At 36.3% G+C, this 25013-nt stretch overlaps 1 protein-coding gene across 1 annotated transcript in view; it reads right to left on the minus strand.

Moving 5' to 3' along the window:
• HDX (highly divergent homeobox) overlaps window positions 1-25013 on the minus strand; it is a 184309-nt gene that overhangs the window by 9356 nt on the left and 149940 nt on the right. Inside the window, exons 7-8 of the mRNA XM_047843980.1 lie at window positions 19216-19292; window positions 15553-15636 (exon numbers count right to left, since the gene is read on the minus strand). Coding sequence (XP_047699936.1) covers window positions 15553-15636; window positions 19216-19292 — 161 coding nt within the window. The remainder of the gene's footprint in view (window positions 1-15552; window positions 15637-19215; window positions 19293-25013) is intronic.

Below are 25013 nucleotides of genomic sequence, written 5' to 3' on the forward strand. Positions count from 1 at the left end.
CCATTCCATCGGTTGCCTTTTAGTTTTGTTGATTGTTTCCTTTGCTGTACAGAAGCTTTTTTATCTTGATGAGGTCCCAATAGTTCATTTTTGCTTTTGTTTACCTTTCCTCCAGAGACACGTTTAGTAGGAAGCTGCTGAGGTCGAGTTCAAAGAAAGTGTTGCCTCCTTTCTCCTCTAGGATTTTGATGGTTTTCTGTCTCACATTTAGTTCTTCCATCTATTTTTAATTAATTTTTGCATATGGTGTAAGAAAGTGGTCCAGTTTCATTCCTCTGCATGTCACTGTCCAGTTTTCCTGGCACAATTTGCTGAAGATACTGTCTTTTTTTCCATTGGATACTCTTTCCTGCTTTGTCAAAGATTAGTTAGCCATACAATTGTGGGTCCATTTCTGGGCTCTCTATTGTGTCCATTGATCTATATATCTGTTTTTGTGCCAGTACCATACTGTCTTGATGATTATAGCTTTGTAATGCAGCTTGAAGTCTGGAATTGTGATGCCTTCAGCTTTGGTTTCCTTTTTCCACATTACTTTGGCTATTCTGGGTCTTTTGTGGTTACATACAAATTTTAGGATTGTTTGTTCTAGCTCTGTGAAGAATGTTGGTATTATTTTAAAAGCGATTGCATTCAATGTGTAGATTGCCTTGGGTAGTATAGATATTTTAATAATACTTGTTCTTCCAGCAAAGACTACAAAGGATCAGAGAACATCACTAGAAACAACAAATCTACAGATAACACAATGGAAGTAAATTCATATCATTCAATAATCACTCTGAATGTAAATGGACTAAATACTCCAAACACAAGACATAGGGTATCAGAATAGATTAAAAAACAAGATCAATGTATATGTTGCCTACAAGAGACACATTTTAGGTCTAAGGACACTTGAAGATTGAAAATGAGGGGATTAAGAAAATCTGTCATGCTAATGGAGGTCAAAAGAAAGCCAGAGTAGCCATAGTTATATAAAAAACTAAATTTTAAAACAAAGATTGTAATAAGAGTTGAAAAAGGGCATTATATCACAATTAAGGAGTCTATCCACCAAGAAGATCTAACAATTGTAAATATTTATGTCCCCATCTTGGTGATTCCAAATATATAAATCAATTAATGACAAATATAAAGAAATCCATAGATAATAATACCATAATAGGAGACTTTAATACCACACTACAACAATGGCCAGATTATTTAAGCAGAAAATAAAAAAAAGAAACAATATCTTTGAATGAAACAAGATGGACTTAACAGATACATTCAGATCATTCATCCTAAAGCAGCAGAATACACATTCTTCTTGAGTGCACATGGAATATTCTCCAGAATAGATCACATACTGAGTCACAAATCAGCCCTAAACAGGTGTAGTGTCTCCTTTGAATGCATAGTCCTAAAGAGCTGCATTCACAGTCCATTAAAAAACATTTTTAAAACATTAATTTACATTTGCAGAAATCAGAAGTCATCTTTGGTATGCAGATCTCTAATTTCTCATGCAAATATTTCTTCTACTCGGTATTTATACAATTTTTGAAAAACAAAAACAGGTTTAAGATAATTTCATTTTACAAATATTTCCTTCTTGGAGCTGCTTTTTGCAGGCCTATGAAACACTTTTTTGATTACAGACAGGAATGTATGTGTACTTTAGAGAATTTCCTAAGTACATGGAGTGTTTGTGAGAGGAACTAGTAAGAAACTATCAGTCACCGAATTGCACAAAAGAAGATCTACCTCAATTTTCTTGTTAACATCTTCCCTACATTTCCAGTAAGCTTTGTCCATTCTTCTCCAAGATGAATGTAGGGAGCACTCAAGCCTTCATGTACACTGGAGATCTGATATCTCAGCAGGCTATCAATGGCTGCCAAAATTGAGGTATTATTTTATGATATATCTACTCATGATTCAGGGACTGAGCTCACCAAGTTGTCTCTTAAGTATTTTAGATTAGTCAGAACTTCTAGTGATGCGGGTTTCTAGCAATATGTATCAATCAAAAAACTCACTATGTACAAACTGAGTATTTCATAGTAATAATTATCAAATGCACATTAAGAAACCATTCTTTCATTTTGTTATACTGAATCTGAAGAATAATGAAAGACTGTTTATTCCAGTGTCGGAAAAAATTATAATGATCCAGCTTCTAATATTAATTGATTGTATATAAATGAGCACTTGCACACCACTATTAAAACTTTTTCCAAGGATAAGTAAACTAACTTATTCACTCAGGAACTATATAATGGATACCTATGTGCTGGAAACTAGGTAACACATAGATGAATAAGATACATCTCTCCTTTCAAGAGCCTTATGATGAATATAATTAAGAAACCAACGAAGTGATTTTGATTCCAAAACAAAGAACAATAGTATGGGTATGCAAAAAGAGAACAAAAATGTTCTCTGAAAAAAGATTGAATTTCAAAACTGATGAGCTGTTTTAAATTGACATCCTGAAGTCAGCAATGAGAACTGCTAAATGAGGTTTTATTTACCTTTACTTTATATTTCATATCATTTTCTGGTAGAAAATAGTTTTCAATTTGACTAATCTACAAATCAATAAGGAAAAGACTTTAACACATTAGAAAACCAGGCACTACTTGGCAATGAGAAAGAATGAAATATGGCCTTTTGTAGCAAAAGGCTCCATCCATCTCCAGTGGATGGAACTGGAGAGCGTTATGCTAAGAGAAAGACAGATACCATATGTTTTCACTCTTATGTGGATCCTGAGAAATTTAACAGAAGTCCATGGGGGAGGGGAAAGGAAAAAAAGAGAGGAAGGGAGGCAAACCATAAGAGACTCTTAAAAACTGAGAATAAACTGAGGGTTGATGGGGGGGTGGGAGGGAGGAGAGGGTGGGTGAGGAGGGCACCTGTTGGGATGAGCACTGGGTGTTGTATGGAAACCAATTTGACAATAAATTTCATATTAAAAAAAAGAAAATCAGGCAAAATATGTGAAGAGTTACTTTACAAAGAGATTATACAAAAGGTCAATATTATAATAAAATGTTTAGTTTTATTAATTACAGGTAAATGAAAAGTTAAAACCACAATACAATAATATTTCACATAAACCAGAGGGGCTAAAATGCAAAATTCAGACAGTGCAAAGTATTAATGAGAGTAGTGGAATTCCCATTCACTGATGCTGGAAGCATAAAATTTGGATAATATTCACACACATATATATATATATATGTTAGATAATATTACTTTATTCTACAAAATTATTATTGAAGTAAAATTGACATACAATAGTGTATTAGTTTCAGGTATGCAAAATATTGATTTGAAAATTCTATATATTTCTCAATGCTCATGACAATAAGTGTGGTCTCAGTCTGTCACATACAATGTTATTACATTATTGAATATATTCCCTATGCTGTACTTTTCTACACTGAAACTTGTTTTATTTATTTATTTATTTATTTATTTATTTATTTATTTATAAAAATAAATCCCTCCCTCTCTAACCTCTTTTTTTTTTCTTCCACTCCCCCATGGTCTTCTGTTAAGTTTCTCAGGATCCACATAAGAGTGAAAACATATGGTATCTGTCTTTCTCTGTATGACTTATTTCACTTAGCAGAACACTCTCCAGTTCCATCCACATAGCTACAAAAGGCCATATTTCATTCTTGCCACATTGCCACATAGTTATTCAATTCTGTATATAACCCCCAATTTCTTTATCCATTCATCAGTTGATGGACATTTAGGCTCTTTCCATAATTTAGCTATTGTTGAAAGTGCTACTATAAACATTGGGGTACATGTGCCCCTATGCATCAGCACTCCTGTATCTTTTGGGTAAATTCCTAGCAGTGCTATTGCTGGGTCATAGGGTAAATCTGTTTTTAATTTTTTGAGGAATCTCCACACTGTTTTACAGAGCAGCTGCACAGTTTGCATTCCCCCCAAAAGTGCAAGAGGGTTCCCGTTTCTCCACATCCTCACATCCTCATCCATAGTCTCCTGATTTGTTCATTTTACCCACTCTGACTGGCGTGAGGTGGTATTGAGTGTGGTTTTCATTTGTATTTCCCTGAGGAGTGGCAACGTTGAGCATCTTTTCATGTGCCTGTTGGCCATCCGGATGTCTTCTCTAGAGAAGTGTCTATTCATGTTTTCTGCTCTTTCTTCACTGGATTATTTGTTTTTCAGGTGTGGAGTTTGGTGAGCACTTTATAGATTTTGGATAGTAGCCTTTTGTCAGATATGTCATTTGAAAATATCTTTTCCCATTCCGTTGGTTGCCTTTTAGTTTTGTTGATTGTTCTCTTTGCAGTGCAGAAGCTTTATAACTTCATGAGGTCCCAATATTTCACTTTTGCTTTTAATTCCCTTGCCTTTTGGGATGTGTCAAGTAAGAAATTGCTGCGGCTGAGGTCACAGAGGTTCTTTCCTGCTTTCCCCTCTAGGGTTTCGATGGTTTCTTGTCTCACATTTAGGTCCTTCATCCATTTTGAGTTTGTTTTTGTGAATGGTGTAAGAAAGTGGTCTAGTTTCATCCTTCTGCATGTTACTGCCCAGTTTTCCCAGCACCATTTTTTAAAGAGACTGTCTTTTTTTTCTATTGGATATTCTTTCCTGCTTTGTCAAAGATTAGTTGGCCATACTTTTGTGGGTCTAGTTCTGGGGTTTCTATTCTATTCCATTGGTCTATGTGTCTGTTTTTGTACCAATACCATGCTGTCTTGATGATTACAGCTTTGTAGTAGAGGCTAAAGTCTGGGATTGTGATGCCTCCTGATTTAGTCTTCTCCTTCAATATTACTTTGACTATTTGGGGTCTTTTGTGGTTCCATACAAATTTTAGGATTGCTTGTTCTAGCTTTGAGAAGAATGCTGGTGCAATTTTGATTGGTATTGCATTGAATGTGTAGATGGCTTTGGGTAGTATTGATATTTTAATAACATTTATTCTTCCAATCCATGAGCATGAAATGTTTTTCCATTTATTTATATCTTCTTCAATTTCCTTCATAAGCTTTCTATAGTTTTCAGCATACAGATCTTTGACATCGTTGGTTAGGTTTATGCCTAGGTGTTTTATGATTCTTGATGCAGTTGTGAATGGGATCAGTTTCATTATTTGTCTTTCTGTTGCTTCATTATTTGTGTATAAGAATACAACTGATATGTGTACATTAATTTTGTATCCTGAAACTTTATTGAATATGTATGTCAGTTCTATCAGACTTTTGGTGGAGTCTTCTGGGTTTTCCATGTTAATATCATGTCATCTGCAAAAAGTGAAAGCTTGACTTCATCTTTGCCAATTTTGATGCCTTTGGTTTCCTTTTGTGGTCTGATTTCTGATGCCAGAACTTCCAACTCTGTGTTAAACAGTAGCGGTGAGAGTGGACATCCCTGTCGTGTTCCTGATCACAGGGGGAAAGCTCTCAGTTTTTCCCCATTGAGGATGATATTAGCTGTGGGCTTTTCATAAATGGCTTTTATGATCTTTAACTATGTTTTTCTATCCTGACTTTTTCGAGGGTTTTTATTAAGAAAGGATGCTGAATTTTGTCAAATGGTTTTTCTTCATCAATTGACAGGATCATATGGTTCTTTTGTTTTATTAATGTGATGTATCACATTGATTGAGTTGCACATGTTGAACCAGCCATGCAGCCCAGGAATGAATCCCACTTGATCGTAGTGAATAATTCTTTTTATACGCTGTTTAATTCGATTTGCTAGTATCTTATTGAGAATTTTTGCATCCATATTCATCAGGGATATTGGCCTGTATTTCTCCTTTTTTGCTGGGCCTCTGTCTGGTTTAGGAATCAAAGTAATGCTGGCTTCATAGAAATAGTCTGGAAGTTTTGCCTCCATTTCTATTTTTTGGAACAGCTTGAGAAGAATAGGTATTATCTCTGCTTTAAATGTCTGGTAGAATTTCCCTAGGAATCCATGTAGTCCTGGACTCTTATTTCTTGGGAGATTTTCTATAATTCATTTAATTTTTTCGGTGTTTATGCATCTGTTCAAGTTTTCTATTTCTTCCTGTTTGAGTTTTGGAAGTGTGTGGGTGCTTAGAAATTTGTCCATTTCTTCCAGGTTGTCCACTTTGTTGGTATATAATTTTTCATAGTATTCCCTGATAATTGCTTGTATTTCTGAGGGATTGGTTGTAATAATTCCATTTTCATTCATAATTTTATCTATTTGGGTCATCTCCCTTTTCTTTTTGAGAAGCCTGGCTAGAGGTTTATCAATTTCGTTTCTTTTTTCAAAAAAACACTTCTTTGTTTCATTGATCTGCTCTACAGTTTTTTTCAAGATTCTTTATTGTTTATTTCTGCTCTGATCTTTATTATTTCTCTACTTCTGCTATGTTTGGGGTGTCTTTGCCGTTCTGCTTCTATTTCCTTTAGGTGTACTGTTAGATTTTGTATTTGGGATTTTTCTTGTTTCTTGAGATAGGCCTGGATTGTAATGTATTTTCCTCTCAGGACTGCCTTCGCTGCATCCCAAAGTGTTTTGATTGTTGTCTTTTCATTTTCATTTGTTTCCACATATTTTTTAATTTCTTCTCTAATTGCCTGGTTGACCCATTCATTCTTTAGTAGGGTGTTCTTTAACTTCCATGATTTTGGAGGTTTTCCAGACTTTTTCCTGTGGTTGATTTCAAGCTTCATAGCATTGTGTTCTGAAAGTGTGCATGGTATGATCTCAATTCTTGTATTCTTATGAAGGGCTGTCTTGTGACCCAGTATGTGATCTATCTTGGAGAATGTTCCATGTGCACACGAGAAGAAAGTATATTCTGTTGCTTTGGGATGCAGAGTTCTAAATATATCTGTCAAGTCCATCTGATCCAATGTCTCATTCAGGGCCCTTGTTTCTTTATTGACCGTGTATCCTGATGATCTATCCATTTCTGTAAGTGGGGTGTTAAAGTCCCCTGCAATTACCACCTTCTTATCAATAAGGTTGCTTATGTTTGTGATTAATTGTTTTATATATTTAAGGGCTCCTGTATTTGGCACATAGACATTTATAATTGTTAGCTCTTCCTAATGGGTAGACCCTGTAATTATTATATAATGTCCTTCTTCATCTCTTGTTCCAGCCTTTAATTTAAAGTCTAGTTTGTCTGATAAGGTCAAGTTTGTCTTATATAACTCCAGCTTTCTTTGGACTTCCAGTAGCATGGTAGATAGTTCTCCATCCCCTCACTTTCAATCTGAAGGTGTCCTCAGGTCTAAAATGAGTCTCTTATAGACAGCAAATAGATGGGTCTTGGTTTTTTTAATCTATTCTGATACCCTGTGTCTTTTGGTTGGCGCGTTTAGTCCATTTACATTCAGTGTTTTTATACAAAGACATGGGTTTAGAGTCATTGTGATGTCTGTAGGTTTCATGCTTGTAGTGGTGTGTCTGGTACTTTGTGGTCCTTGCATCATTTCACTCACAAAGTCCCCCTTAGGATCTCTTGTATTGCTGGTTTAGTGTTGATGAATTCCTTCATTTTTTGTTTGTTTAAGAAGACCTTTATTTCTCCTTCTACTCTGAATGACAGACTTGCTGGATACAGGATTCTCGGATGCATATTTTTTTTGTTCATCACGTTGAAGATTTCCTGCCATTCCTTTCTGGCCTGCCAAGTTTCAGTAGAGAGATCCATCACTAGTCTTATAGGTCTCCCTTTATATGTTAGAGTGCGTCCATCCCTAGTTGCTTTCAGAATTTTCTCTTTATCCGTGTATTTTACCAGTTTCACTATGACATGTCATGCAGAAGATCAATTCATGTCACGTCTGAAGGGAGTTCTCTGTGCCTCTTGGATTTCAATGCCTTTTTCATTTCCCATATCAGGGAAGTTCTCAACAATAATTTGTTCAATACACCTTCAGCCCCTTTCTTTCTCTCTTCCTCTTCTGGAATCCCTATTATATGGATATTTTTGCATTTCATTGCATCACTTAGTTCTCTATTTTTCCCCTCATACCCCTGGATTTTTTTCATCTTTTTCTCAGCTTCCTCTTTTTCCATAATTTTATCTTCTAATTCACCTATTCTCTCCTCTGCCTCTTCAATCCGAGCTGTGGTCACCTCCATTTTATTTTGCACCTCATTTATAGCATTTTTTAGCTCCCTCTGACTATTTCTTAGTCCCTTGATCTCTGTAGAAATAGATTCTCTGCTGTCCTGTATACTTTTCTCAAGCCCAGCGATTAATTTTCTGACTATTATATTAAATTCTTGTTCTGTTAAATTGCTTAGATCATTTTTGATCAATTCATTAGCTGTCGTTACTCTCTGGAGTTTCTTTTGAGGAGAATTCTTCCATTTAGTCATGTTGGGTAGTCCCTGGAGTGGGGCGGAACTTCAGGGCACTTCCCTTGTGCTGAATGGAGTAACTTGTGTTGGTGGGCAGGGCTGCAGTCAGACCGGATGTCTGCCCCCAGCCCACCTCTGGGGCCGCAGTCAGACTGGTGTGTACCATATCATCCCCTCCCCCAGGGGCAGGACTCACCGTGGAGTGGTGTGACCCCTGTCTGGGCTACTTGCACACTGCCAGGCTTGTGGTCCTGCTTCTATGGGATCTGGCGTATTAGCAGGGGTGGATGCGCAAGGTACACAGCGGAGGGAGGGCAGACTTAGTTCGCTTTGTGGTCACTGACCTGCGGGAGGGGTACTGCAGCACCAGATGGGGAGCAGGCAGACCCCTTGGAGGGATGGATCCAAAGAAGCAAAGCATTGGGTGTTTGTGCTGTGCAAGCAAGTTCGGTGACAGAAACCGGTTCCCTTTGGGATTTCGGCTGGGGGATGGGAGAGAAAGATGGTGCTGGCCAGAGCCTTTGTTCCCCACCGAGCTGAACTCTGTCTTCTGGGGCTCAACACCTCTCCCTCCTGATGTTCTCTCGCCCTCCTGCTCTCCGAGCAGAGCTGTTGACTTTTAACATTCTAGATGTTAAGTCCCACTTGCTCTCATAACTCAGGCAGTCTGGCCCCTCTGCTTTTGCAAGCCAGACTCGTGGGCTCTGCCTTGCTCAGTGGGCTGCCTCTCCACTGCCCTGGCTCCCTCCCACTAGTCTGGGTAGTGAGCACCACCTCTTCGTCTTCCTACCCTCTTCCTTGGGCCTCTCGTCTACACTTGGCTCTGGAGAGTCCATTCTGCTGGTCTTCTGGTGGTTTTCTGGGTTATTTAGGCAGATGTGGGTGGAATATAATTGATCAGCAGGACGAGATGAGCCCAGCGTCCTCCTAAGCCACCATCTTCTCCAGCTATCTCCCTATTTTTGTTTATTTTTGAAAGAGACATAGACAGTCCAAGTGGGGGAACGGAAGGTAGAGAGGGAGAGAGAGAATCCCAAGCAGGCTCCTTGTTGCCAGCACAGACCCTGACCTGGGACTCAAACTCACGAAAGTGTGAGATCATGACCTGAGCCAAAACTAAGTGTCAGAGGCTTAACCGGCTCAGCCACTCAGGCATCCCAACTTAATTATTTGATAACTGGAAGTTTGCACCTCTTAATTCCCTTCATCTATTTTGCTCATTCCCCCACCCACCTCCCCTCTGGCAACCACCACTTTGTTCTATGTATTTAAGTGTCTGTTTATTTTGTGTGTTCATTTGTTTCCTTAAATTCCATGTATAAGTGAAATCATATCATATTCACCTTTCACTGTTGAATTTATTTCACTTAGTGTGATACCCTCTATGTACATCCATGTGGTCACAAGTGGCAAAAACTCATTCTTCTTCTATGGCAAAGTAACACATGCACACACACACACACACACACACACACACACCTCTACTTCTTTACCCATTCATGCATCCCTGGACAGTTCTAGAGACTGTATATTTCTAGGAATTTATTCATTTCTCTAGGTTGTCCGATTTAATGTCATATATTTCATAATATTTTCTTATATTTCTTTGTATTCTATGGTGTTGGTTGTTATTTCTCTCCCTTCATTTGATGAGTCATCACTCTTTTTTCTTGATGAGTCTAGATAGAGATTTATCAATTCTGTTTAACTTTTCAAAGAACCAGCAATGGGTATCATTGATATTCTCTATTGTGTTTGTAGTGTCTATTTTACTTATTCCTGTGCTAACATTTATTTCCTTCCTTCTACTAGCTGTGGAATTTATTTTTTCTTCTTATGGTTGCTTTAGGTGTGAGGCTTGGTTGTCTATTTGAGATTGTTCTTGTTTCTTGAGGTAGGCCTGTATTGCTATATGAAGTTCACTCTTAGAGCTGCTTTTGTTGCATCCTAAAGATTTTGGATTGCTGTGTTTTCATTTTCATTTGTCTCCATGTATTTTTTAATTGCCTTCGATTTCTTCATTGACCCACTGGAGTTTAGTAGCTTGTTGGTTACCCCGATTGTGTTTGTTTTTTTCAGTTTTTTTTCCCTGTAATTGATTTCTAGTTTCATACTGTTGTGGTTAATGTTGTGCTTGATATTATTTTAAGCTTTTCATATTTATTGAGACTTGTTTTGTGGCCTAATATATGATTGGTCCTGGAGAATGTGCCATGTGCACTTGAAAAGACTGTGTGCTCTTCTGTTTTTTGATAGAATGTTCTGGAAATAACAATTAGGTCCATCTGGAGTAATGTGCCATTCAAAGCCATAGTTTCCTTGTTGATTTTCTGTCTGGATGATCTATCCATTGATGTAAGTGGGGTCTTAAAGTTCCCTGCTATTGTTGCATCACTGTAAATTTCTCCCCTTATGTCTCTTAATATTTGCTTTATATATTTTGGTGCCTCTATATTGGGTGCATAAATATATACAATCATTCTATTCTCTTCTTGGACTCTCTCCTTTATCATCATGTGGTGTCCTTCTTTGGCTCTTATCAGAGTTTGCTTTAAAGCCTATTTTGTCTGATATAAGTATTACTACCCAGCTTTCTTTTGGCTTCCATTGGCATGGTAAATATTCTTCCATCCCTTCACTTTCAATCTGCATGTGTCTTAGTTTTGAAGTGTCTTATAGGTAGCATATAGATGGGTCTGCATTTTTATGCATTCAGTCACCCTGTGTTTTGATTGGAGCATTTGGCCCATTTACCTTTAAAATAGTTATTAATGGGTATGTACTTACTGCCTTTTTAAAAATTGTTTTCTGGTTGTTCTTATAGTTATTCTCTGTTCTTTTCTTTTCTTGTTTACTTCCCTTGTGTTTTGATGGCTTACTTTAGTGTTATGTTTAGTTTCTGTTCTCTTTATTGTTTTGTATATCTATAGTAATTTATTGATTTGTGGGTACCATTGCATTAATATGTTACATTTTATGTGAATAGCAGTCTACATTAAGTTGATGGTCACTTTAGTTTCAATACATTCTAAAAGCACTACCTTGTTACTCCCGCCTCCATTTTATGTACATAATGTTATATTTTACATCTTCCTATTTTGTGTATCCCTTTTATAGCCACATTTGATTTTACTACTTTTATGTTTTAACCTCCTTACTGGCTTTATGAAATTTATAAGTGACTAATAGACTAACTTTCACTCTATGTTTGCTTTAACCTGGAAATTATTTCCTTGCTTAATTTCCTCTCTTCAAGTCATTGCCTTTTCTTTCTGCTCAAAAAAAGTCCCTTTATCATTACTTGTGAAGTTGGTTTACTGGCGATGAATTCCTTTAACATTCTTCTTTGTGGGGGGTGGTGTCTGGGAAACTCTTCCTCTTCCCTTCAATTCTGAATGATAACCTTCCTGGGTAGGGTATTCTTTGTTGTAGTTTTTTTTTCTCCCTTTTATCTCCTTGAATATATCATGCCAATCCTTTCTGACCTGCAATGTTTCTGCTGAAAAATTACCTGATAGCCCTTTGGGGTTTCCCTTGTTTGTAACTATTTTCTTTTGCTGTTTTTAAATTCGTTCTTCAATATTACCTTTTGACAGTTTAATTATTATGTGTCTTGGTGTGGACCTCCTTGGGTTCATCTTGTTAGGGGCTCTACTTACTTCTTGGACCTGGATCTCTGTTTCCTTCCCCAGGTTAGAGAAGTGTCCTCCTATTGTTTTTTGTTTTTTTTTCCAAATAATTTTCATTTCCCTTTCTCTCTCTCTTCTCCTTCTGGGAATTCTATAATGTGAATGTTATGCTTGATGGTGTTGCATAGTCTCTTAACTTATTCTCTTTTTATTATTCTTTTTCTTTTTGCTATTCATATTAGTCACTTTCCATTACCCTGTCTTCCAGATCACTGATCCATTTTTCTGCATTCTTTAATCTGCTACTGATTCCCTCTACTGTATTTTTCATGTCAGTCATTGAATTCTTCAGCTATGATTCATTCTTGTTTATATTCTCTAATTCTCTGTGGACATTCTCACTGGGTTTATCCACTTTTTTTCTCATGTCTTTTCAGTATCTTTATGACCATTACTTTGAACTCTTTATCAGGCATATTTCTTATCTTTGCTTCATTTAGCTCTTTACTGTGATTGTCTTGTTCTTTCATTTGGGACATATTCCTCTGACTCCTCATTTCATCCAACTCTGTGTGTGTGTTTCTATGTATTAGGTAGAGCAGCTATATCTTCTGGTCATTCAAGTAGTGGCCTCGTGTATAAGAGGTCCTGTGGTGCCCTATAATTCAATTCTCCCATGTCACCAGAACCAGGTGCCCCAGGGGTATCCCCTGTGTGGGTTGCAGGCACTTCCTGTTGTGGCTGAGCATAGTTGCCTTCATCCCAGATAGCTTCTATGGCCCACTTTGCCTTCTGTGAGCACACCTTTGAGTGTCCTGGTTGAGGCCAAGTAGTACTGGTTGGTGGGCGAGGCCATTACTCATTCTAACAGTGTGCTATTAACCTCTCTGCCAAGACTGCACATACACGGAAGTTCAGGGCTCAGTCCCTTCCTTATACATGCAGCTAAGGGGTCTGGCTACAGTAATTGTGGGTGCCTGGTGTGTTGGTTTGTTACCCCCTCCATATGAGTGGAGTCACTTTGTTTTGGTGCTGGTCTGTGCCAAAGCTGTAAACCAGGTGTAGTTGGTCAGGAACAGCTTTAGAAGCTGTGCCTATCATGGCAGGTGTTTTGGGTGTGGTTGGTCCTCAGAGGAATTACTTGGTGAAGCAGTTGTTGTTGGCAAGGAAGATGGAAAGTGTTAGAAATGGCTCTTATAGGCCTCTGGCTCTTTACTCTGGGAAAAGCCAAGAAATTTTTGACATTGTTGAACTTTCATTCTTGAAGAAATATGAAGATCCCTTTCCTTCCAGTACATGTTCTAAGATTAAACAATAAATGCCTTTCATGTATACTTCAGGCACTTTTCAAACTGCTGTTTTCTGTGCTGTGTCTTGGACCCATTTACTTAGTATACTGTCTCTTTAAGGATAATACTCGGTTTCCTATCAACCTTCAGCTTTCATAGCATTAAGCTTACTGATTTTTAAAGTTCCCAGAGTTAATGCCTGCTGGTTTCCAAAGCCAAACATTATGGGGACTTTTCTTCCCTGTGGTGTCCTCAGTGCCAGCAGTGCCCTTTGAGGAGTCTGAGTCACTTCTCCATGACTGTGATGTCCCTCTTGTTTGTATTTACTCACACAGGGAGTTGGTTCCCAACTGCATCTCTGCCCCTTACCCTTTATATGTGGCTTCTTAAGACTAGCTGTGCAACATCTCTTCTGGTAGTGTTTAGTAACAGTTAGTTGAATAGATGTATAATATTGCCTAGGTATTTCTGTGGGAATAGGTGAGCTCAGGAGTCTTCTAGTCTTCCATCTTCTTTCCTTTCCTAATTTACCCTTGCTTTTGAATTAAGGTAAGAAATCACAAATGAAGTGAAGTATTTCAATAATGGTTATGAAAAGGGGCACCTAGGTGGCTCAGTTGGTTAACCATCCGACGTTAACTCAGGTCATGATTGCATGGTTTGTGAGTTTGAGCCCTGTAGCAGGCTCTGTGCTGACAGCTCAGAGCCTGGAGCCTGCTTCAGGTTCTGTGTCTCCCTTTCTCTCTGCCCTCCCCCACTAGCACTCTGCCTCTCTCTCTCTCTCTCTCTCAAAAATAAACCTTAAAAATAAAAAAAATGATTATGGAAAGATATATTTTCTATATAGGTGTTAATTTTTTAGAGTTAAAGGAAAGACATTTATGTAGGATAGTAATGTGTTGTCAAAGACATTCTTAACAAGATAGTTAAGGACTCCTATTCCCACAGCATTTACCGCAATGGAAAACATTGAATCATTAAATGTCCTATAGAGTGCAATAAAAATGTAATTAGCATTTCTGGGTAGAACATTCTGCCCTACCCTTGTTTTAGCTCAAAACCTTCTCAAGCAGCACTCCAGAAGGGAAAGGTTCTGGAGAGTATCCTCTGTTTTGAGTCCAGCTCCATTTGACCTGTTTGAGAGTACTAAGTGGAGATTACTTAGCAGCCATGCAATCCGGTCCTCTTTGTAATTTTCATACCTTGTGCCACATGGTACAGAGCTCTTTAAACCTAACTGGGCATTTAGAAATACTTTATTACTATGGAGGAAAGATAAGAATGATCTCTTGTAGTTCAGAAATACAATTTTATAATTTTATTAGTTGGAAATACAGCTTAAATACTGGATTATAGTGTGCATTTTGACCACTTAACAAATAAATTTCAAAAGATAATTGTCTCCTATGTTTATAATGTTCAATATTATAAAGTCTGACATGTTATAAACATTTAGGAAATAATCTGTTGAAGTACATAATTTCAATTATAGGAAAACCAAAAAGACTCTGAGAAAATGAAAAGTATTCTTTTCTGATTATTTTTTTTCTATTAACAGTTTAGGATGATTAATCTCTGCTTTGTCACTTATGATATTTCAAGAAACGAACTTTTGTATATGGATAGAAAGATTGGCCAAAATTTGGAAAGCCACAAAGTTACCTAGTAAGATACAGTATTGATTAACAAAGTGGTAATAATTATATATCTATGCAGAAAACATATTGACATATAGACAGATATCTCATGTCAAAATTTAATAAAATAAAATTATGTATGGCACACTCACAACATAAGCCTTACAGTTTAGGTACAAGTGGTTTTAAGAAAATGTCATCTCTATTTATATTCATTTGGTATTTGTTCTGCAAATTGTTTTTAAACTTCTCAAACAAGTTTCCTAGAAATGGTCTTCAAAAGTTGAATTCCAAGATAAAATTAGCAAATGCCACTGGAAAAAAAACTCCCCTTTGCCACCATTTAAAAATAAACATTACCTTTTAATCCACTGTCATAAATTAACCAACTAACATAAATTAACCAACACTGTGCACAGCCTCACCTTGGTATACACTATCAACACCTACTCCCACTCAGCAAGCTCTTTGCTTAAAACCACAACCACTAAACTAGCCAGCATTAAAATGGCCAACATCTTGACTGATATCTAAGTGCCTGAGAAAGTCAATGTGGAGCCCCAGTTTAACTTATCAAATGAAAGTAAAAGTGAACTAAACTAGTACAAAAGTCTGCTTCAATTAGTACCTTCTCTTAATGAATTAAGAATTTGAAATTACTTTCACCTTATAATCCAAGAGAGAATTCACTTGTTCAACTTCACAATTACTTATCATGTCACTTTCTTCATCATCAATAATTTCTATTTTCTGTAACAGAAGTAGAGAAGTTTCAATAAATATATATCTGATTATCATCACTACACTCAACAATGTATAGAACATATACATTCAATGTTTACTTTTTATGATGAGATCATCTAGTCTAGATTATCCACAATAAACTGATAACTGACTGGCTCTTCAGTGTTATAACCAGTGTGTGTTTGAGCCACCTTCCTCTACCTTTAATTGATGACTGCTTAGTAAATAGAAAATTGGGATGCTTGGGTGGCTCAGTTGGTTAAGTGTCTGATTTTGGCTCAGGTCATGATCTCAAGGTTGGTGGGTTCAAGCCCCACGACATGCTCTGTGCTGACAGCTTAAAGCCAGGAGCCTGCTTTGGATTCTATACCCCTGTCTCTCTGCTCCTTCCCCACTCACGCTCTGCCTCTCTCTCCCCCAAAAATAAACATTAATTTTTTTAAGTAAATAGAAAATTATTGTAATACTATTTAAAATAGAAAAACCTCAGGGCCCCTGGGTTGCTCAGTGGGTTAAGTGTCCAACTCAATTTTAGCTCAGGTCATGATCTCACCAGTTCATGAGATCAAACCCTGCCTAAGGCTCTGTACTGGCAGTCCAGAGCCTGCTTGGAATTCTCTCTCTCCCTCTCTCTCTGCCCTTCCCCACCCCTTCAAACTTGCACTCTCTCTCTCTCAAATAAGAAGCTTAAAAAGAAACTTTAAACTTTTCACAATATAAAAGGAAAAAAAATAAGCACTTGAATTCTGCTTAAACAGAGCCCTACAGTGACAGGAAGTTCACTTCCCATAAGAATAGTCTAATGCTAACCATACCTACTTTGTTGCAAGGGCTTTTTTTTTTAAATTACCATGTGCTTCTTCACAACTAACTTCTAATGTAAAATATCAACATGTGACATGCATTCCAAAGTCAAATACAGTTTAAAAATATTTATTTATTTATTTTTTATTAAAAACTTTTAATGTTTTATTTATTCTTGAGAGAGAGAGACAGAGCATGAGTGAGGGAGGGGCAGAGAGAGAGTGGGACACAGAATCTGAAGCAGGCTCCAGGCTCTGAGCTGTCAGCACAGAGCCTGACTCAGCGCTCAAAGTCACAAGCGGTGAGATCATGACCTGAGCCGAAGTCGGACGCTCAACCGACTGAGCCACCCAGGCACCCCTAAAAAATTAATTTATTAAATGCACTCCATTAGCTAGACAATTATGATGTGATAATAAAAATAACCTGGCGGTTTTCTTCCTTCACTGGAAAGTAAGGAGAGAGAGAGAGGGAGAGAGAGAGAGAGAGAGAGGTTAAACTTCCATTATCTTTAGAATTAAGGTTCAACATAGTCTGTCCAGTATTTTGCACATAGTAGGTACTAATTAAATATCTATTCAAAAGAGTGAACAGCTAACTGCTGATGTGAGTAATGACCAATAAGCTCCAACCATGAGAGCAAGGAAAGTTCTCTAATCATGGAACATTATTTTTTTAAATCAAAACCAAAAGACAAGATCAGTTCTAAATTTTTAAGCACCAGGTGTTGTATGGAAGTGTTGATTCACTATATTGTACACCTGAAACGAATATTTCAGTGTGTGTTAACTAATTGGAATTTGAATAACAATTTTTAAAAAGTGGAGAACATACCCTGAATGACCATCCTTAATACTTTGCCTATAAGGATATGTAACCATAGCAGGGTTTGTGACCTACTAGTCAGGAGGACAGTTGCAATGAAAACTGCTTTCTGCTGCTGATTAGAGATGACTCTATTTTGTTTTTAATTAAAATAATTATAAACTTGGTGTTTAATCATATCAGTTTTCATCAGACCTTATTTTACACTTCCAAATTTTTTTTTTAGATTCTGTATTTGTATTGGTTTGGGGGAAAAGAAGATAAGTAATCCAGGGAAGAAGGCACCAAGAATCACTGGATATATATGTGCATATAAATAAGTCTTATATGTCTTTGTGCTTTGTCAAAATTTATCTCTAAAAATCAATTGTTTTTCAAAAATTAGGTCCCTAAGTGACTTTGGTCATCCCATGCTATTACTTCATTTATTATTTCCAAATGTCTGCTGAGGGGAGATCCAATGCAGAGAAATTCAGACTAAAAATGAACATGTGTTTAGGGAAAAAGGTTTTAATTTGTAAATAATTGTATATAGCTTGTACAGTACAACTCAAATATAGAGCAGAGGATATTATTACTTCATGGAATGTATGTTAATATGATTAATATTGTGGAAATAATTATTACTAGCTAAAGAAAACATGGCTTTGCATCAAAATCAAAGCTTGTTTTCCTATAGTCTATTGAGTTGTGTTACTAGGGTCAAACATCAACTTAAATCAGGACTGAGATCAATAAAATGTAATCCTAAACTATATTCTGCACGTGGAAAACACTGTTATATATTGTTGAATTTAACAAAAAAGAGCAAAATTGTATTTTATGTGTCAACTTTTATTAAGGAGATATAGAAGAATCAGAGTGTCATAAATAATTTTTGCAATGGAAGCCTGGGTAAATCATGAAGCTACACCCATTTTGTAACACAAAAATCCATTATAGGGACCATTTTTTTAAAGATTTCAATCAAGCAAAAATTACTAATTCCAAAGAAAAAAACAAAAGCAAAATGGCATTTGCTTTTGGCTTTGACTTTAATATTATCTTGATTTCTGTATTACTTGATGGAGTCAAAATATAAACAGATGCTGCTAAAACAGCTGTTTGGAGAACATTTCTATATATCAATAATGTTTACATTTTCACAAAGCCCAGTTTAATCTGTATACAGTCTGTCTCTGCCTGTTACCCAGTCTTTTAATATCGTCCTTCTCTCATTAGAGCAATTTTTAAGAAGACTAAAAGAGTCTAATACAACTAGAAAGAAGGTAAGTTTCCAAACTTAGTAGAGATAGGTGTGGTCTGAACAGACAACTCTGAATCAGGAATCCTTGGATACAAGACCCAGAACTAACAAGGGCTTCCTTCATGGTTTCAGGCTAACTTCAATTTTATTTCTTCCACCTGTTAAATGAGAAGAAATCTGCTTTTTGCTGAATGTGTTAAAGAAAAGTAACATGTATAAAATGTCTATGTGTAGTAAGCATCAGATTTTTATATGTGCAAATATCTTCTTTTTTTTTTAAATTAATGCTTATTTATTTTTGAAGGAGAGACAGAGCACGAGTGTGGGAAATTCAGAGAGAGAGGGAGACACAGAATCTGAAGCAAGCTCCAGGCTCAGAACCATCTGCACAGAGCCCAAAGTGGGGCTTGAACTCACCAACTATGAGATCATGACCTGAGTCAAAGTTGGATGCTTAACCGAGCCACCCAGGCGCCCTACAAATCTCTTCAATCAAAAAATTTGAGGCACAAATGACAGTGCTTTAAGTTTCATTTCTTAAATTCTCAAATATATATAAATTCATTGGTGACAGCTCTGTTTTGGCTTGTGAAGTGGAGCAAGATTTTATTCTGCTAACACCAGTATCATTACCAAAGGGAAACATATCCTTGAAATCCATCATGTGGGAAAGAATCCATCATGAGGAAAGAATTTGAAAATGTACATACCACATTATCTGCGGATACTGCATGGTGGTCCTCCTCCTTATGAACCCTTGCCTCATTTGGAACTTCATTGGACTCTTCTATAGAAAAAAAAAAGGCCACAGTTTCATTTTCATTACTCAAAATTTTATTGAGAATACCTTTCTCAAGATCACTTAAATATTTTTTCTTATTTTAAAAAGGCACAAATGATATATTCACATCATATATGCTGTGATGAGCAACTGTACCTCTAACAATGCATTCTAGGAAACAAGTGTGGATAGATGGCCACTACAGTGTTGTTTATAATTGAAAAATAAATGGAAATAACCTATATGCTTAACAATGAAGGACTCAATAAATCACTTAGGACCTCTTCCTACAATAAATACTATAAAAATGAAGAAGAAGAAGAATTGATAATAAAGAAAATATTCACAAAAAATTGGAAAGTAAATTAAATGAAGGTGACAAAACCTACTATGTAGATACAGTGTGATCTCAATTTTGTAAAAGTAAAAGAAGTGTACCTTTTCATAGAGGAAAAAGAAACAAAAAGAATGATGCTATTTAATACCAAAACACTGACATTGTTATTTCTGGACGGAATTACAGGAAACTTCTATTTTTCTTCATTTTGTTTAGTTTTACTTATTTTTTTAATGTTTCTTTATTTTTGAGGAAGAGGGAGAGAGATAGAGCACAAGCTGAGGAAGGGCAGAGAAAGAGGGAGACACAGAATCTGAAGCAGGCTCTGGGCTCTGAGTCAGCACAGAGCACAATGTGGGGCTTGAACCCATGACCCATGAGATCATGACCTGAGCCAAAGTTGGATGCTTAACTGACCCAGGCGCCCTTTAATATTTGTTAATTCTTATTTCAATTAGTTTAATCATATTTAAATATTTTTACAATGAATTTGTATTACTTATAATAAGTGAAAGATGATAATTTTTGAATACATGATATAAAACTATAAATACAGAATTTTCTAATTTTGTGAAAAGGCATGTGACGTGAACACACACACACACACACACACACACACACACACCTGCATATATGCAAAGAAAACACTGGCAAAAATACCCACACACTCCTATTTTAAGAATAGTTATTACTGAAAGGTAGGACTATTCTAATTTTTCATTGTATTTTTTTAATTTTCTATAATAAACATGTATCTCTCATATGATAAAAAAATCAATATTCTAAAAATATGAAAAAATAAACAAAGGAAAATAAATTCAGAAAAATAAGTCTATTAAAAAGTCTTCTGTGCTGAGCTAGGGAAAGTGGCTGGTTCACAGCATAGGTGTCTACAAAATATTGTCCTGTCTTAGATTATCCCCACCTCTACTCCTTAGTAAAACAAGACAGTAATATTTCTCCATTTTCTTTTTGCAAAGTCATGGCATGTAGATTATTTAGATAAACACTAGTGGAAGCTCTCAGCCTTTTGGGAACTGATGCTTTATTTCACCACAGAAAACAGAACAAAAATATTTATCAGTCCTCCCAGAATTTTTCCAGATCCATTCCTTCCCATGGAAAGATGTATAGGAGTGCCCTGTCTGAGCATGGAGGATAAACAGAAAAAAAACATGGCTAATTGGGGAACTCCTATGAGTATATACATCATTAGAGTTTAAGATATACAGAAAAATTTCACCAGAATTTTAATGCAAATTCCACCATAAATTCAATTTGTTTATGTCTTTAATTAGTTATTTTCAAGTTTTTATTTAAGTTCCAGTCAGTAAACAGTGTAATATTACTTTCAGGTGTACAATATAGTAATTCAACACTTCTATACAACACTCAGTGCTTACCACCACAGGTGTACTCCTTAATCCCCATCACCTATTTCACCCATCCCCTACCCACCTCCCTACTGGTAACCATTAGTTTGTTCTCTATAGTTACTTAGTTTGCCTCATTCTCCCATTGTTCATTTGTTTGTTTCATAAATTCCATGTATGATTGATCAGATGGCATTTGTCTTTCCCTGACTTATTTCACTTAGCATGATAATCTCTACCTCCATCCATATCATTGCAAATGGCAACATTTCACTCTATTTTACGGCTCAATAATTATATATATATATATATATATATATATATAGCCCTTGGGCTACTTCCATAGTTTAGCTATTGTAAATTAGTGCTGCAATAATCATAAGGGTGCATATATCCTATCAAATTAGTGTTTTTGTATTCTTTGGGTAAATACCTAGTAGTGCTATTATTGGATTGTAGGTTAGTTCCGTTTTTAATTTTTTGAGAAACCTCCATACGGTTTTCCACAGTTTGAATTGCCACCTATGGTGCATGATGGCTCATTTTTCTTTACATCCTCCCTAGCACTTGTTTCTTGTGTTTTTGATTTCAGCCATTCTGACAGGTGTGAGGTGATATCTCATTGTAGTTTTGACCTGAATTTCCCTGATGATAAGTGATGCTGAGCATCTTTTCATGTGTCTCTTGGCCATCTGTATGTCTTCTTTGGAAAAATGTCTATTCATGTCTTCTGCCCATTTATGAATTGGATCATTCATTTGGGGGTATTGAGTTTGTTAAGTTCTTTATATATTGGATACTAACCCTTTATTGGATATGTCATTTGCAAATATCTTCTGCCATTCCATAGGTCACCTTTTAGTTTTGTTGTTTCCTTCACTGTGAAGAAGCTTTTTATTATGATGAATTCCCAATAGTTTATTTTTGCTTTTGTTTCCTTTGCCTCAGGAGACATATCTAGAAAGAAGTTGCTACAACCAATGTCAAAGAAGTTACTGCCTGTGTTAACTTCTAGGATTTTTGTGGTTTTGGGTCTCACATGTAGATCTTTAATCCAGTTTGAAATTACTTTTGTGTATGGTGTAAGAAAGTGGTTGAGTTTCTTTTGCATGTAGCTTTCCAGTTTACCAACACCATTTGTTGTGATTGCTTTAAATGTGTAGATTGCTTTGGGTAGTATAGGCATTTTAATAATATTTGTTCTTCCAATCCATGAGCATGTGATGATTTTCCATTTGCTTGTGTCATCTTCAATTTCTTTCTTCCATGTTTTATAGTTTTCAGAGTAAAGATCTTTTACCTCTTTGGTTAGGTTTATTCCTAGGTATATTATGGGTTTTGGTACAATTACAAATGGGATTAATTCCTTGATTTCTCTTTTGCTGCTTCTTTATTGGTGTATAGAAATGCAACAAATTTTTGTGTGCTGATTTTGTGTACTGCAACTTTGCCAAATTTGTGTATCAGTTCTAGCAGTTTTTTAATGGGGCCTTTTGGGTTTTCTATAGAGAGTATCATGTCATTTGCAAATGGTGAAAGTTTGACTTCTTCCTTGACAATTTGGATTCCTTTTATTTCTTTTTGTTTTCTGATTGCTGTGGCTAGGACTTCCAGTATTGTGTGTTAAATTACAATGGTGAGAGTGGACATCCTGTCTTTTTCCTGACCACAGAGGAAAAGATCTCAGTTGTTCCTCACTGAGGATGATGTTAGTTGTGTCCTTTTCATATATGGCATTTATTATGTTGAAGTATGCTTCCTTTATATCTACTTTGTTGATTGTTTTTATCATGAATGGATGGTGTATTTTGTCAAATGCTTTTTCTGCATCTATTGAACACCAAAAATTAAATTTAGTTTTTTTAAGTTTATTTATTTATTTTTAGAGAGAGAGCATGAGCAGGGGAGAGGCGGAGAGAGAGAGAGAGAGAGAGAGAGAGAGAGAGAGAGAGAGTTCCAAGCACACTGCTATCAGTGTGGAGCCCAATGCAGGGCTTAATCCCATGAACTGTGAGATTATGACCTGAAGCAAAACCAGTAGTTGGATGCTTGAGGTTATGATTTCATGGTTCATGAGTTTAAGCCCCACATCAGGCTCTGTGCTGACATTGTGGAACCTGCTTGGGATTCCCTCTCTCTCTCTCTCTCTCTCTCTGTTCCTCCCCCACTTATGTGTGCTCGCTCTCCCACTCTCTCTTTTTCTGAAAATAAATAAATAATAAACTAAAAAAAGTCAGATGCTTAACAGACTGAGCCACCCATGTGCCCCTCAATTTAATTTTTTAGTAAAAGAATGATGCTTATATGGAGGAGACTTTATTCATTACTTAGATATTTCATGTCATATGTAATTAGCCACTAAATGAAATGAAGTGGGGGAGTTGTCATCAGGTTTAGCTGCAGAGCTGATATTAGTACTAATGCTGCCAGAATAGAAGTTACAGCAATCATCAGTAAGATCATTATTGGTATCATTCCTTATAGGCTTGCCTTATATTTCCGTTCTTAATTGCTCATAACTTTATACACAGCTTTGCTTTACTGGCAAAATATTCATACAAGGTTTGATTATTTTATAAGATGTAAATAAAAACTATTTGGAGGATTTCTAAAATAAAAAGGTATGAAGTGATGCAGCTAATTAAGGCATGTTTTATAGTTTAGAGATAGCTTCCACATTACTGAAAGTTTGAAAGTTAAATACAGTTGATGTGACTGCTTATTCCTCAGGAAAAGCAGCTCTGCAAATTGGAAAATAAATAAATAAGCAAAGTTATTAACCAGTGAAAATTCTAGAGGGCATTCTATATATTAGGGATACACTCACACTATGTAATTATGCAGAACTATATTTTATATGCATATACATATAATAGATATAGCTAAGAAGATTTGTTAAAATATTTAACATTATAGATGTTAACCTTTGTCATACTTTAAACAATTTGATTATCAGGATAGTATAAATCTTTAAAATTGCTCAACCATACATATATATTAGTCGACACAGAACTTTAAGGAGCTGAGTCATCTATTACTTTTTCTAGAGTTTGCCAGGTAGCTTTACCACATCTCTTTTCTCTTCACTTGCACACAGGGAAAGAAAAAAAAATGGGAGAGGTGAGGGTGGGAGATAAAAGGTGGAAGCTAGAGGTAAGTCAAAAGCTCTATATCAGGGAAATACCTATTCTCTCAGAAAAGAAAAAAAAATGGAACTGAAACTGCTAAAAGGTCAGCAAGCACTTTTTGGTGATTTTGGCTAAACCTGCCTTTTATTGTGCTTGAAAAATGTAATGCTTCTTTTAGCTTGTAGAGTGTTTTCTAGGAAAATTTAACATAATTTTTAATTGATTTTTAACACATAAAATGTAAGCCCTGCTTTTTTTTATATTTTTTTTATGAAATTTATTGACAAATTGGTTTCCATACAACACCCAGTGCTCATCCCAAAAGGTGCCCTCCTCAATACCCATCACCTTTCCTCTCCTCCTTCCCACCCCCCATCAACCCTCAGTTTGTTCTCAGTTTTTAACAGTCTCTTATGCTTTGGCTCTCTCCCATTCTAACCTCTTTTTTTTTCCTTCCCCTCCCCCATGGGTTCCTGTTAAGTTTCTCAGGATCCACATAAGAGTGAAACCATATGGTATCTGTCTTTCTCTGTATGGCTTATTTCACTTAGCATCACACTCTCCAGTTCCATCCACGTTGCTACAAAAGGCCATATTTCGTTTTTTCTCATTGCCACGTAATATTCCATTGTGTATATAAACCACAATTTCTTTATCCATTCATCAGTTGATGGACATTTAGGCTCTTTCCATAATTTGGCTATTGTTGAGAGTGCTGCTATGAACATTGGGGTACAAGTGGCCCTATAATTCAGTACTCCTGTATCCCTTGGATAAATTCCTAGCAGTGCTATTGCTGGGTCATAGGGTAGGTCTATTTTTAATTTTCTGAGGAACCTCCACACTGCTTTCCAGAGCGGCTGCACCAATTTGCATTCCCACCAACAGT

The sequence above is a fragment of the Prionailurus viverrinus genome, chromosome X (assembly GCF_022837055.1).
Source record: "Prionailurus viverrinus isolate Anna chromosome X, UM_Priviv_1.0, whole genome shotgun sequence".
NCBI classification, from domain to species: Eukaryota; Metazoa; Chordata; class Mammalia; order Carnivora; family Felidae; genus Prionailurus; species Prionailurus viverrinus.